General features: G+C 41.6%; 1 protein-coding gene across 1 annotated transcript in view; it reads left to right on the top strand.

Moving 5' to 3' along the window:
- tm9sf3 (transmembrane 9 superfamily member 3) overlaps positions 1 to 14,691 on the top strand; it is a 45,699-nt gene that overhangs the window by 29,324 nt on the left and 1,684 nt on the right. The window contains exons 7-14 of the mRNA XM_060926252.1: positions 3,511 to 3,677; positions 3,770 to 3,864; positions 4,125 to 4,255; positions 8,456 to 8,595; positions 8,687 to 8,755; positions 8,853 to 8,999; positions 14,284 to 14,367; positions 14,544 to 14,620. Of these exons, the coding sequence (XP_060782235.1) occupies positions 3,511 to 3,677; positions 3,770 to 3,864; positions 4,125 to 4,255; positions 8,456 to 8,595; positions 8,687 to 8,755; positions 8,853 to 8,999; positions 14,284 to 14,367; positions 14,544 to 14,620 (910 nt within the window). The remainder of the gene's footprint in view (positions 1 to 3,510; positions 3,678 to 3,769; positions 3,865 to 4,124; positions 4,256 to 8,455; positions 8,596 to 8,686; positions 8,756 to 8,852; positions 9,000 to 14,283; positions 14,368 to 14,543; positions 14,621 to 14,691) is intronic.

Genomic DNA, 14,691 nt, shown 5'->3' with positions numbered 1-14,691 from the left:
CGTTGCTGTGTGCACGCGAATCGTTTTAAAAGCGTTAATCTGATGATCCGCTGATACGGTCTAATGTGGTGATAAAGGTCTTGATGGATGAAATCATCTCAATGGCTGAGTTGTAGTGTGATGGATGAGGGGAAACATCACAGTGCGTGATGCATCAGAAGTAAGGAGTAAAAAACAGCATGTGCTGCTTTAGGAAGATAATCGGAGGCATTGTGGTGTGACCTCAAAGTTGATTGTGATTATCTAATAACGGCACATTCCAAAGTGGTTTATTCCTCTTGTACCACAGCCGTTACTAATAATCTTATTTATTTAATAAATTGTCACATGTTTTCTTAGTTTTGTTTAATTTTGTGGAAGGTCCATGAAGCAAATTCCTTTTATCACTTGTGTTGCAGCAGCTATAAACAATCGTTCCATCACGACCCTTCTCCCCCCCCCCCCCCCCACACACACACACACGCACACACTTCTCCTCTCCCCTCTCTCTCTTGAAGTTGGCAAGGCAAAGAGAAACAGATTTTCATGTTTTCAAGAAACTGAAAAGCTTTCCCATATTGGGAAAAAAATTTAAAGGAACAGCAAAATAAACTGGGGCGGCACGGTAGTGTAGTGGTTAGCGCTGTCGCCTCACAGCAAGAAGGTCCGGGTTCGATCCCCGTGGCCGGCGAGGGCCTTTCTGTGCGGAGTTTGCATGTTCTCCCCGTGTCCGCGTGGGTTTCCTCCGGGTGCTCTGGTTTCCCCCACAGTCCAAAGACATGCAGGTTAGGTTAACTGGTGACTCTAAATTGACCGTAGGTGTGAATGTGAGTGTGAATGGTTGTCTGTGTCTATGTGTCAGCCCTGTGATGACCTGGCGACTTGTCCAGGGTGTACCCCGCCTTTCGCCCGTAGTCAGCTGGGATAGGCTCCAGCTTGCCTGTGACCCTGTAGAAGGATAAAGCGGCTAGAGATAATGAGATGAGATGAGCAAAATAAACTCTAACTCCTTCCATCAATGTTAAATCAATGTCTCCTCGCACAAAATGTTGCCGTATCACAGGCCTGCTGTTAGGAATTATGGACAGGGGGACAAAGCATTCCAAATTGGGTCCCTCATCCTCACACGCTCCAACACCGCCACCACCCACCCACCCACCCACCCTTTGCTCTGATACCCACATGGTCAATTTCAAATAAGCTCTTAGCCATTATTAGTTTCAGAGATGGAGTCTGTAACAACCATTTCTAAATCAAATATTATCGACCCATCCAGGCCATGCTCTCTCTTGCATACATTTATGCTCAATATGATTTATAAAGCACAAAAGGTCGTCAGTTATTTAAAAAAAAGGCAAGTTAGACTGTGACAGTAATATTCATACGATTTACCTTAAAGTGCATATCACAGGTAAATTCAGGAGCAAGATCAGTGTAATTCTCCTATTTTTATATTAAACTTTGGTCAAATATCGGTCACATTTTGCATTTTGTGCAATTTTTTTTTTTTTTTTTTAAACCTTGCGCAATACCAGAAAAATTCAGTTGAAATCAAGCCATTTGAGGTGAATTGGTCCACCTCTGAAAAAAACTTGGCATTTGAATTTCCCGGGAAACACTGACGTCACATGCGGGACGCCTCCCTCTGAATCCTACGTCCGCGCTGGTTTATGAGAAAACGACCTGGTGGTTTTTTGCAAATTTCTTCAACATTTATCGCGTAATTATTAAAATAGTTAACAGATGTATCATAGGAGGGTGTAGCAACACCAGTCTTGATGGGATTAGTACTCATTGTTTCCCAAAAGACCGGACAATGAGAGAGAAATGGGAGCGCTTGGTGTACACAGGCTGTGCACTGAAACCGTGCAAGCTCTCGCAGCCTGCTGGCACTTCCGCAGGTAACGTCACGAATCTGGCTCCAGACTCCCTTGGGTTTTTTTTACAGGCGCCTTTTATTTTATTTTTTTCTGCTGGAGACAGATGGCCTTGTGCAAAATGACCCTTCTGGATGAGTGTGTAAAGGGACATACTTTCATATTAAAAAAAAAAAAAACGAATTTGGTCCAGGATATGCCCTTTAAAACAGGAAGAGGAGGGGGAATGCCCTGCAGTGAATCATTAGAGAAAAGTAAAATCAGACATTGATTTGAAGAAATTGCTGCAAGGCATTAAAATATGAGCAAATCTTGGGTGAACAAGTAAACGTATTCTTGTATCAAATTCAGTCAGTCTACTTGCATGCTGACATTACTTAAAAGTTCTGCTAGCTAAAGTTTCATTTGCTATTCTGCATCGCTCCTCACCTTTGCCACATTCAGTGTTATGTCATACCTTGTGGTGCTGCTTTTTTTTTTTTTGTAGTTTATTGATTTATGGGCAGGAAATATGACCATTGCCTCTCTGCTCCTTTCATTTTCTTGTTCTCTTTTTCCTCTGGCTTTTCTTCTTGAGCCCCTGATTATTGATAACTCAGCATTTTGACTTGGCTAACAGCTTGCTGCACGTGTGTTCTACATGTGGTGATGGCACCATTTTCACAATAATGGGGGGTATCATATGCAATTTGTTCATGTATTTGTATGTAAATGCATAGCAATTGTATTGTCAGTAAGTAAATTATTGTCCTCAATCCCATTTGACCTTTGCATAGGCGGACCCCCCCTTGCCCCGGGGTCATCTATACTCTTTGATAATTTGTGGATAATTATGTGAATAGAACACTAAGGTGGGGTTTACATTAGACCGTATCAGTGGATCATCAGATTAACGTTTTTAAAAACGATTAGCGTGCACACAACACCAATACACGATTCGCGTGCACACAGCAGCGCCAATACACGGATACGCTAATCACATGACTAATTAGACGGCACGTAAGTTGAAATGTGTTCTCACCGGCTCAGCTCCGCAGGCATCCTGCGCTCCAAATCACTCCGCCCTGAACAGCGAGTGCCCTCTGGAGGGTGCGCACTCCGGCCCTGCGCAGCTCACAGAGCACGCGAGTGAAGCGCGCGAGCAGTGATTCGGGACTGAGCCGCTGTGTGTGTGATCCCAGTGCATATTGGGCATGCGCGTCACTTACCACTTGCAAGTGGAAGGATGGCAAGCCTAAAGACAATCATAACTACACAATGGGCAGTATTTTCATACTTTTATACTCTTTAATGAAAGGTGATACAAGGCGGAAGTCCGCGCCGTTTTTCAGCAGTCGCGTCATATGACCAACGCCAGCGAATCAGGAAGGTGGATGTCACAGTGACGTTGTCCAATGACGACGTCAGCTAGAGCTCAGCACAGCGTATCCGCGTATCCTCAATGTTTACACAGCACCGGATCACATACGAACTGGATTGAATACGTGGGCCCTGGCGGATTCCCGTTTCCCGGCGTTTTAATGTAAACGGACAGTGCATCCGCGAAGAAAACGAGACCGATACGGTCTAATGTAAACTTGGCCTAAATGTTCTCTTGGTATTTGCGCAGTATGTATATGCTTAACATGCATGGAGTCTGTCTGTCTGTATGCAGGACCGGGATCTCGGGGATGAGTACGGCTGGAAGCAAGTCCATGGTGATGTGTTCAGACCCTCTAGTCACCCTCTGATCTTCTCCTCCCTAATTGGTTCTGGTTGTCAGATCTTCTCGGTGTCCCTTATTGTTATCATCGTGGCCATGCTTGAGGATCTGTACACTGAGTAAGTCTCAAAGGCAGTTGTATTTGTTCCCAAATGATTTAGCAGGCAAAAGAATTTTACTGATGGGTCCCCCTCCCCCCTCCCGCTTTTAGGAGAGGGTCGATGCTGAGCACGGCCATATTTGTATATGCAGCCACTTCCCCGGTAAATGGTTACTTTGGCGGAAGCCTGTATGCAAAACAAGGGGGTAAGAGTATTCTAACTATATATAACTTTTTAATTCTGTTAAGTCAGGACATGAATAACCCTCACACAGAGGAAAGGCAGATACTGTTACAGAGGCATGAGAAGCAGTCCTTTATCCTCATATGCAACATCAATTCATATCATTAACTCAGATTAATGCAAGAGACTGAACTGCGTGCGTCAGCCCCTTTTTTTTCCATTTTAATTACCTGAGTGTAGTGTTTGCTCAGCCATGTGGTTGTTTCGTGTGTGTTTGAGCAGGGAGGAGATGGATAAAGCAGATGTTTATTGGTGCGTTCCTGATCCCAGCTATGGTTTGTGGCACAGCATTCTTTATCAACTTTATTGCTATTTACTACCACGCCTCCAGAGCCATCCCATTTGGTACCATGGTGAGTTCTTGATCAGCTCTGTGCACTTTTTTTTTTTTTAACTGGCATTTCAATATGTCTTTTGTAACAGAAATGTTATTTTACCCGTTCAGTTGCCTTATGGGTAAGCAAACTATAGTAAACAACTGATTTCACAAAGGTCAGTCAAAACATGGCCAGCCAAGTTCTTATTGGCAGGCCCCCCCCCCCCTTTTTTTTTTTTTTAAATAAATACTCCTCGCTTCTCCACGTCTTTCAACCTGCGACCTGGATATTGATTGAAGTCCGCCACTATGAGGGGTATGGGTCATTCCTATCATTCGGTGCCATTTGAGTCCCCACGACATTATATGGTATATTTTGTTTAAAAAAGATTCTAATCTTTTATTTCAAAAATCACATTTTAAATGGTAAGCCCCCTTCTACCATAAAACACAATAATGTGTAAAAAGGATGAATTAATTAAAAATTATTTATCTGATTTTATAGCAAATAGGCCAAATTGATGTCCCCATGCATGTTTGCTCAACTACAGTTACAATTCTAAGCAATAAAAACTAAAATTCTAAATTTTTCATTATTGTCTAATCTTATTTGTCAAATTTATGAATAAATGCAGTTTAATATTAATAGTTTTTTGGGTTTTTTTTTTATGCTTTAAAGACTTCAAAATTATTTATGTCCGTGTTGACTGCCAAACCCCCCCCCGGAATGGATATCCCTTCAAATACACCCACTGACTATTCCTCTAGTCACATGATCCCCAGGAAGTAGCAGAGATTTTTGGAGGGAAATCTTCAAGAAGCAAAGTATCACTCTTCAATCTACTCTTTTTCAGCCTTTTTAAATGGCTCACTGATGCGGCAAAGCATAACATGTCCACTCTGTTACATCGTTTTATTGTTGAAACTGATAAGGCTTTGCAAATTTTAAAATATGGTTAGTAAATGTTATAAATCTTCCTCTGTGGTCACCAAGTACCAGCATGTTGCTCATCCCATGAGTAGTAATGGCTAACTTTAGCCAAAAATGTCCACCCTGTTACCATTTTGCACAGTAACAGGGTGGACTTAAGAAGGCTATATGAATAAATATTTTCAGCATTCATTGGCATTTTTTCCCTTTCTTCCTATAATTTATTATACTTTTTTTTTAAATATACTTTCAAAATGACTGATTTAAAACAACATGCATGTTTTTGTCAGTGAATGGCACCGCTGTCTGCTGCAGAAAAGCAGCGGCGCTACAGGGCACGGTGTGATGCAGACCCTGAAAAACGGGCAAAATACCTAAATAGAGAGGTGGCGAAGGGACACAGAGGAAGGAAGAAAAAGGAAAGTGTCAGACCTCCGTGAAGGAGAGAAAAGGACACAGAGAAAGAAATGGCGAGAAAAGAAGAGAAAGCGTAAGATCCAGGACAACCTTTCAGTTAACTCCTCCTTCAAGTCCACAAAGTTCCCCCAGAGCCAGAAAATGCCCCCCAACCAGGGCTCTCTAGGTTAGAAGAAAGTTTTACCTTGAGCCTTTTAAGAAAGGCTCCAAAGAAATCAGCTGGAAATTTTTTGAGGCCAACCATGGAAAGGGGGCTCCAGATGGTGTTGGGGGTGCCCTTAAAAGGTCAGCTGACAAAATTGTCCGCCATGGAGGGGATATCCCCAATGCAGAGGCCATGTTCAAACAGTTAAACATGGGGACTTCAGTGGAACTTTTTTTTTTGTAAACGATAATGATGTTGAGAGGAAAGTCCAAGAAATGAGAGATGTGCCCCCACTTGTGCCAGTCAAAGGAACAATGAAAATCCACCAAGTCATCAGTTTCTCTCCAGGGAAAATTTAAATATCGAGACATAACTTTCCTTTGCCAGGCAGACAAAAGTGTTCTTGACTGTGTGCACTATGGGCTGAAGGAGGTGAACCTGGGAGAAGAGGAAAGCCCATATTGTACTGATGAACCATCACAGCCTGAGGTCATCAAGCGAGAAAATATCGGGCAATGGTGCATAGTGAACTATGATGATGAACCTTACCTGGGAATCATCATGGATGTTGAAGATGTAAAAGTGAAACGTATGCATAAGAATGGAACCAACAAGTTCTACTGGCCAAGTCCGAGAGAGGATATTAGCTGGTACAGGGATGACCAGGTTGTGTACCTCATGAGAGCGCCACAACCTGTAAACAAAAGATCCATCGAGTTGGATAAAAAGGTGTGGAATTTCATCGAAAAACAAATGGGTTAAAGGTTCAAATATAAAACTGGTGCGTTCATCAGTGTTCCTGATGTTTGTGTTGGGTGTGCATTATGGTGTGGTGTGACAAACTAACTGAATTGCCTTTTTTAAATGAAATGTATTTTTATATTCTGTTGTAATGTCCATCCTGTTACTGCTGTGTCCACCCTGTTACCCCGTTTTTGTTTTTTTTTAAATATTAATTAAATAAAATTGAATAATTTTTTGCTTGACTTTGTGGTTACTAACACAGTGAATCAATTGAAAAACTCAAATCACTGGATAGTAGGAATGACCTGTATATCAATACTTGTACTGTTTTTGGAGGAATTGAGGAGGGAGGAGGCTTTCGGAGTTTTTTTTTTTTTTTTTTTTTTTTTTTTTAAATATATATAAAAAGTTCAAATGCAAAATGAATGCGTAAATGCAAAAACAATAGGTTACAAATTGTTGGATTAAAGTGGCTTAAAATGTGGTTTGACTTTTATAGAACGTGTCTGCATTAGAGGTCCGTCCATGATGGTCTTAGATGGGATAGAATGTCAACATGTAAGCATGTGATGTAGTGTGAATAGAGTTTATCAGTCCCTCCCCCCCCCAATTCAGTTTTGGCTTTATGCTGAGTGTCTGGTCATACAGATGTGTAGTCAATACTCAAGAGATGACACTGGTTTAGAAACACTTCACTGCTGGTCTAAAGCTAGCGTCGTTGTGTTTAGTCCATCATGAGAGTAATGCCACACTCAACCTGCCGTAAGTGCTTTAGACACGCACGGGTCGGAGGGTTTGGTAGCTCGCAGCCATGCCGCAGGGTCGCGGTGAACCCTGGGGAAAGTTTGGGGGAGGAGTACAGGCAAAGTACTTAAGTACAGGTTGCACACCTGACTTCCTTGAGGTGTGGGAAAATTTGTGCCATTTAGCCCGTGGGAAGCGCATGTCTGATGCATGTAGTCAGTGAGTGTGGCGCGCGTGTGACTTGCATTTTACCAGTTTCCTGCGCTAGGAGTACGGGCTGCGCTTGTGAAGCATGTGTGACACATGTGACGATCACTCATGACTTGCAGGTGACGCAAGCCAGGAGTGGGTATAAAAACAGCTTGTCTGCAGCATTCTGCATCTGTCTTTCAGCTGAAGAACAATATAGCTTCATGCTGCTCCTCAGCTTCTATCACCTGGCTATAAGGGTCCCACTCCCTCAGTCTTTGTGGCGGTATGGCGACGGCCATCTTCTTCCCTTCTACAATGCTACACGTTACATGATCGGTTCCTCCCCCAGAGTTTTGCCCCTCGTGTCGCCTGCAGGTCGCATGCGCTGCGTGCACGCTACACATAGGGGTAGAAAGTGAGATGTACTTCTGTCTTGGGGGCCGCACAAATGGCAAGCGTGGAGTACTTGTGTAGTACTTCCGAGGCACGTCACTCGTACAATGGCCGTGTGTCACTCGTGCATCTTACGGTCATCGCAAAGCTCTTACTAGCCGCGCTGCTGACTTGGTTCAGGCGTACAAGAGGAGTACGGGTCCTGTACGTAGTGTATGCGTTCTTGATTTTTCACAAGACCTGTAGAATTTGCATGTGCTGGACCAAAAGTCTCCACGGCCAGTCTGCGACCTTCCTTCTACGGTGCTGAACGCACAAGTGTCGCACAAGTCTCAAGCATGGCTTTGCCAAATTTTTTACCGTAGTAGCACGCATGGCGGGTTGCGAGTGAGCCTTTAGCTATACTTCGATGTCAGCATCATTTACTGTAAATACATTATCCATGGCAGTTCAGCAAAAAATAATTTCACTTTCAATTCAGAAATAGAAATATCAGTCCTATTTGGAGTTGATGGTTAAAATAATTTTCTACTCCAGCACTATTGAATTCTCATCTGACTGGTCAGAAGGTGCCGATTGAATTTTCTGTAGCAGCAGTTTGGACAATGCGGACGCAGGGTTATACAAATGCTTATTTACATTAATGTTTATGCTTACTGTACGTGTTCTAGGTTGCAGTGTGCTGCATCTGCTTCTTCGTGATCCTCCCTCTAAACCTGGTGGGGACGATCTTGGGTCGGAACCTTTCAGGACAGCCCAACTTTCCCTGCAGGGTAAACGCTGTGCCCAGGCCCATCCCAGAGAAGAAATGGTATGTTCTTCCTTTTCTTATTCTTAATACAACTTACTATCTACACGTGCACTTTTATTTATTTTCTTTCCTCCCTCGGTTTGATTATCAGGTTTATGGAACCTGCAGTCATTGTGTGTCTGGGTGGCATCCTGCCATTCGGGTCTATATTTATTGAGATGTAAGTATGTTAATTTCTCCCTCCTTGCTCCTTTTTACATGATGGATGTGCAATTACTGGAATTGCAGTTGTTTTTCTCGCTTTCTCCTTTTTGTAGGTATTTTATTTTCACATCATTCTGGGCTTATAAGATTTATTATGTGTACGGATTCATGATGCTCGTGTTGGTGATCTTGTGCATTGTGACTGTGTGCGTGACCATCGTCTGTACCTACTTCCTCCTCAATGCTGAAGACTACAGATGGTGAGAAAAGAACTTTTTTTAAATGCTAGTTTTGAGAGGGAGAATTTTTCCACATCTTAGATTTGTTCTTTTAAATAGGAAAGATTACGAGAGAAACATTACTAGCTGTAGCATTTGAAAGATGTACAGTACAGCTGCAATCAGAAATATTCAACCCCCTCATCTCAAAAGACATTATAGTGATGTGGATGAAAGATAATGACAATAAATGACACACCTCATTAAACAACAAATATTTATTGATACATATGAGCAGGGCCGCGTTAACCCTTGCCGAGGCCCTGGGCAGACACACCCCTGAGGCCCCGCCCCCGCCTGTTGTCAACTGCGCTCAGCAAATTCACCCCCTCAGACGTGCCTGTCTAACTAGACACAGAAACTTAAATGATGACAGTGGCACAATTAGAAATACTATTGAACGATAAAACTTTATATCCATCAACGCCTATTTAATCGAGAAAAAGCAATGGTGAAAAAATCCATCAGACATCACGGTTAACAAGTCTGGTTAACTAAAGTTTAGCCTCAAGAAGCCTTTGAATGAGTGAGTCAATGAACAACATGTCAAGAACATAACCTAGGCCTACAACAGTTTCTTTAGTATTCAGAACAAGAACATTCATTTGGTACACTACCGTTCAAAAGTTTGGGGTCATCCAGACAATTTTGTGTTTTCCATGAAAAGTCACACTTTTATTTACCACCATAAGTTGTAAAATGAATAGAAAATATAGTCAAGACATTTTTCTGGCCATTTTGAGCATTTAATCGACCCCACAAATGTGATGCTCCAGAAACTCAATCTGCTCAAAGGAAGGTCAGTTTTATAGCTTCTCTAAAGAGCTCAACTGTTTTCAGCTGTGCTAACATGATTGTACAAGGGTTTTCTAATCATCCATTAGCCTTCTGAGGCAATGAGCAAACACATTGTACCATTAGAACACTGGAGTGCGAGTTGCTGGAAATGGGCCTCTATACACCTATGGAGATATTGCACCAAAAACCAGACATTTGCAGCTAGAATAGTCATTTACCACATTAGCAATGTATAGAGTGGATTTCTGATTAGTTTAAAGTGATCTTCATTGAAAAGAACAGTGCTTTTCTTTCAAAAATAAGGACATTTCAAAGTGACCCCAAACTTTTGAATGGTAGTGTATATAACCATTCGTTTTCATTTTGGAATCCAGGCGACTTTTAACTTGTGAAAACAAAGAGCGATGATAAAGAAAGAAAAATATAGATCTCGCTTCTCAGAAATAAATCTCAAAATGTTAGGCTATGTGAAACATTTCATCCTTTCACACACGTAATGTCCCAAACAGCAGTGGCACACAGCTTTGCGCATTCAGTTTGACAGCCATGGGTCAACTTACAAGGGCACTTTCCTACTTTTCTGGAAAGCGAAGTCATTAATTAAATCATTGAACTCAAGCTGGCGTAGCGTGTGAAGACGTGGTGGACAGTGATCATACTGACAATGACAGGTGATTTATGCGACAGGACAAGGTGGGCTTCCTTACGGGTGGCGAAATGCATCAAAAATGTTATCAATATGATCAAAACTTCTGAAAATATTGTTTCATATTTTCCGATCTCGCTACCACCGAGGCCCTGGGCAGCTGCCCATGAAGCCCATTAGGATAACGCGTCCTTGCATACGAGTTATTTTGACAACAGAAATTGACTTAACTTTGAAGTTCAAATGAAAATTTTCATCTTTTAACACACATGCATGTGCACTATTATTCAACCCCCAGCTTCAATACTTTGTGGCGCATCCTTTAGCTTTTATAACTTCTCGCAAACGTTTTCGGTAAGTGCTGACAAGCTTCTTACACCTCTCGAGTGGAATCTTTGCCCATTCTTCACGTGCAAAAGCCTCTAGCTTGGTGATGTTTGATGGCTTCCGTGCTGCAACTGCCTTCTTTAAATCCCACCAAAGATTTTCAATCGGATTTAAATCTGGTGACTGAGAAGGCCACTCCAGGACGTTCCAGGATCTTTTTCTCAACCAAGCTTTGGTGTGCTTAGGATCATTGTCTTGCTAGAAAGTCCATTGATCCCCAAGGTTTAATTTGTCAATAGAAGGCATCACGTTCCTCTTTAAAATGGCCCGGTATTTCTGGGAATCCATGATGCCAGGTACACGATCAAGATTGCCAGTTCCTGCCGCAGAAAAACAGCCCCACGTCATCAATGACCCACCTCCATGCTTGACTGTGGGAATGGTATTCTTCTGGTCATAAGCCTGGCCTTTCGCATGCCAGACATACCACTGGTCCATATGTCCAAACAGTTCCAGTTTGGTTTCATCAGTCCATAGAACCGTCTCCCAAAACTCTGTAGTCTTATCCAAATTCCTCCTGGCATATTCTAGTCGACTTTTGATGTTCCTTGTGGTCAAGAGTGGAGTGCATCTTGGAGTCTGGCCATGAAATCCTTGTTTATTCAGTGCACGTCTTATAGTTGCCACTGAAGCACTTGTACCAGCCTTCATCATGTCATCCTGTAGGTGTCTTGCACTCACATGGGCGTTTTTCTTAGTTGTCCTGACTAAGGGCCCTTGATGAAATTTTGGGCTTTCTTCCATGGCCAGGCAGATTTGCAGCTGGTTCATTAGTTTTAAACTTCCTTATAATGGTGTCTCTTGGAATGTTAAATTTTTTTTATTTATTTTTTGAGAAATCTGATACCCAAGGCCCTTTAGGTGTGATGAGATAATCTCCTCTCTCAGCTTTTGTGGAAGCTCCTTTGTCTTTCCCATGATTGCAACTGACCTTGAATACTTTCATGGGTGGGGTTTATATATGCATCATAGCTGAAGCAAATGAAGGATCATTATAGAGTTCCCAAAGGCTTAATTATGTTTCAACTCCACTTTAGGCCATAAAAACTGTCAGAAAGCTTTAAAAACAACAGTATTATATAGGGGTTGAATAATTGTGACATGGCTATCTTAACAAAATATACTGTTACACACAAATACTACATCATGCATTTTCTGTGTTGATTTTATGCATCACTCAACTCAGAAGTCATCCAAAGCAGAATCTTGCTCTTTGGAAAAACTTTAATTGATGATAAATCCTTAAAATCTTTGGCGGGGTTGAATATTTCTGATTGCAACTGTGTGTGTGTTTTTATATATATAAAATTTTAACGACCCCTTACTGTAGCTTGGTGCACAAGTATCATCCAGCTACACTTGTGTTCAAAATAATAGCAGTCCAACACGACTAACCAGATCAATCACTGTTTTTGGTGGAAATTATATTTATTACTACATGGCAAATAATTTACCAGTAGGTGTAGTAGAGTCATAGAAAACCAACAGACCCAACATTCATGATGTGCATGCTCCTGAGTCTGTGTAATCGAATAATTAAGTGAAAGGGACGTGTTCAAAATAATAGCAGTGTGGAGTTTAATTAGTGAGATCATTCATTCTGTGAAAAAACAGATGTCAGTCAGGTGGCCCTAATTTAAGGATGAAGCCAGCACATGTTGTACATGCATTTCTCTCTGAAAACCTGAGAAACATGGGTCGTTCCAGACATTGTTCAGAAGAACAGCGTGCTTTGATTAAAACGTTGATTGGAGAGGTAAAACGTATACTGTAAAGAAGTGCAGAAAATGATGGGCTGCTGGGCTAAAATGATCTCCAGTGCTTTAAAATGGACAGCAAAGCCAGAGAGACGTGGAAGAAAACAGAAGACTACCATTCGAATGGATCGAAGAATAGCCAGAATGGCAAAGACTCAGCCAATGATCAGCTCCAGGGTGATCAAAGACGGTCTGAAGTTACCTGTGAGTACTGTGACAATTAGAAGATGCCTGTGTGAAGCTAATCTATCGGCAAGAAGCTCCCGCAAAGTTCCACTGTTAAAAAAAAAAGACGTGCTGAAGAGGATACAATTTGCCAAAGAACACATCGACTGGCCTAAAGAGAAATGGAAAAACATTTTGTGGACTGATGAAAGTAAAATTGTTCTTTTTGGGTCCAAGAGCCGCAGACAGTTTTTCAGACGACCCCCAAACACTGAATTCAAGCCACAGTACACTCTGAAGACAGTGAAGCATGGTGGTGCAAGCATCATGATATGGGAATGTTTCTCTTACTGTGGTGTCGGGCCTATTTATCACATACCAGGGATCATGGATCAGTTTGCATATATCAAAATACTTGAAGAGGTCATGTTGCCTTATGCTGAAGAGGAAATGCCCTTGAAATGGGTGTTTCAACAAGACAACGACCCCAAACACACCAGTAAGCGAGCAGCATCAGGGTTCAAGACCAACAAAATGAAAGTTATGCAGTGGCCAGCCCAATCCCCGGACCTTAATCCGATAGAAAACTTGTGGGGTGACATCAAAAATGCTGTTTCTGAGGCAAAACCAAGAAATGCAGAGGAATTGTGGAATGTTGTCAAATCATCCCGGGCTGGAATACCTGTTCACAGGTGCCAGAAGTTCTCAGAAACCGTGGTTATACAACTAAATATTAGTTTAGTGATTCACAGGAATACTAAGATTTTTTTCAGTTTATACAGTAAATATTTGGAGTTTGTAATGAAAAATGCAGACACTGCTATTTTTTTGAACAGCCCAATGTTCATTTTTCTTCATTTTCTGTAAAGTAATTAAAATATTCATACATTTTTCTTCATGTTTTGATGTAGAATATAATGTGCATTGTTCCCAATGCATGGAAATAAAAACTATTATAAGGATTTTGAGCTTTACTCACGTTTTTAAACACACTATTTTGAACACAACTGTACATGCCCTAGGGTTGTGTTTTTAGGGATTGCTCTCCCCTATCCACTACCAAACAGGGAGGGGGATTTTAACTTCCTTAAAATCACGTGAAGCCAGCAAACCACATATTTCATAAGACTGCTCATGCTGCTTCACATGGCAATGTAACACACTTGGAGGAAAGTGCTATTTACCCTCTTCTGCATACAGGAGCTCAGACACCTACTATTAACTAGTGTCACTATAAGAGAGGGCACACTACCCCTCCCACACACTAATTCTTCTCTGTTGGCTCCCAGCCACAGATAGCTGTGGCAACATTGGGATTCAAATTTACGAGCTCGTGATCCTGACAATAGGTCACCTAGAAATTTCTCTTTAGCAACGTTGGTGCCTTTTGCATTACTTACAACTCAATAAACAGAGAGAAATTCAATTTGTCCTGAAGTAAGAAATTATTCAGAGCAAATGGAAAGCAAGTAATGAACCGAAAACTGATTTTAATTTTATCGTTCTTTTCCAGGCAGTGGACAAGCTTCCTTTCTGCCGCTTCCACGGCAGTTTATGTTTACATGTATTCCTTTTACTACTATTTCTTCAAAACAAAGTGAGTTTGTTTGGTTTTTTTATTTTCTCTCAGCTCTGTGGATGTTCACTTATTAATGACTGTCTGTCTGTAAATTTACTTGGAAAGCAACCATACATTTTCTTCTGTGTGGTGGTGATCATATTACTGGATTAAACGGCCGCTTCACTGATGAATGTTGTCTTTTTCTTCTGCAGGATGTACGGTTTGTTTCAGACATCATTCTATTTCGGCTACATGGCAGTGTTCAGTACAGCTCTGGGTATAATGTGTGGTGTGTATCGCTATCCGTTTATTTAGAGAATTTATCGTACTTGTGGATTTCAGCCTGCATATAGACTGACT

Source organism: Neoarius graeffei, chromosome 7, assembly GCF_027579695.1.
Source record: "Neoarius graeffei isolate fNeoGra1 chromosome 7, fNeoGra1.pri, whole genome shotgun sequence".
Taxonomy (NCBI): domain Eukaryota; kingdom Metazoa; phylum Chordata; class Actinopteri; order Siluriformes; family Ariidae; genus Neoarius; species Neoarius graeffei.
Note: the sequence above shows the minus strand (reverse complement) of the source record. Positions and strands in the feature narration are given on the sequence as shown.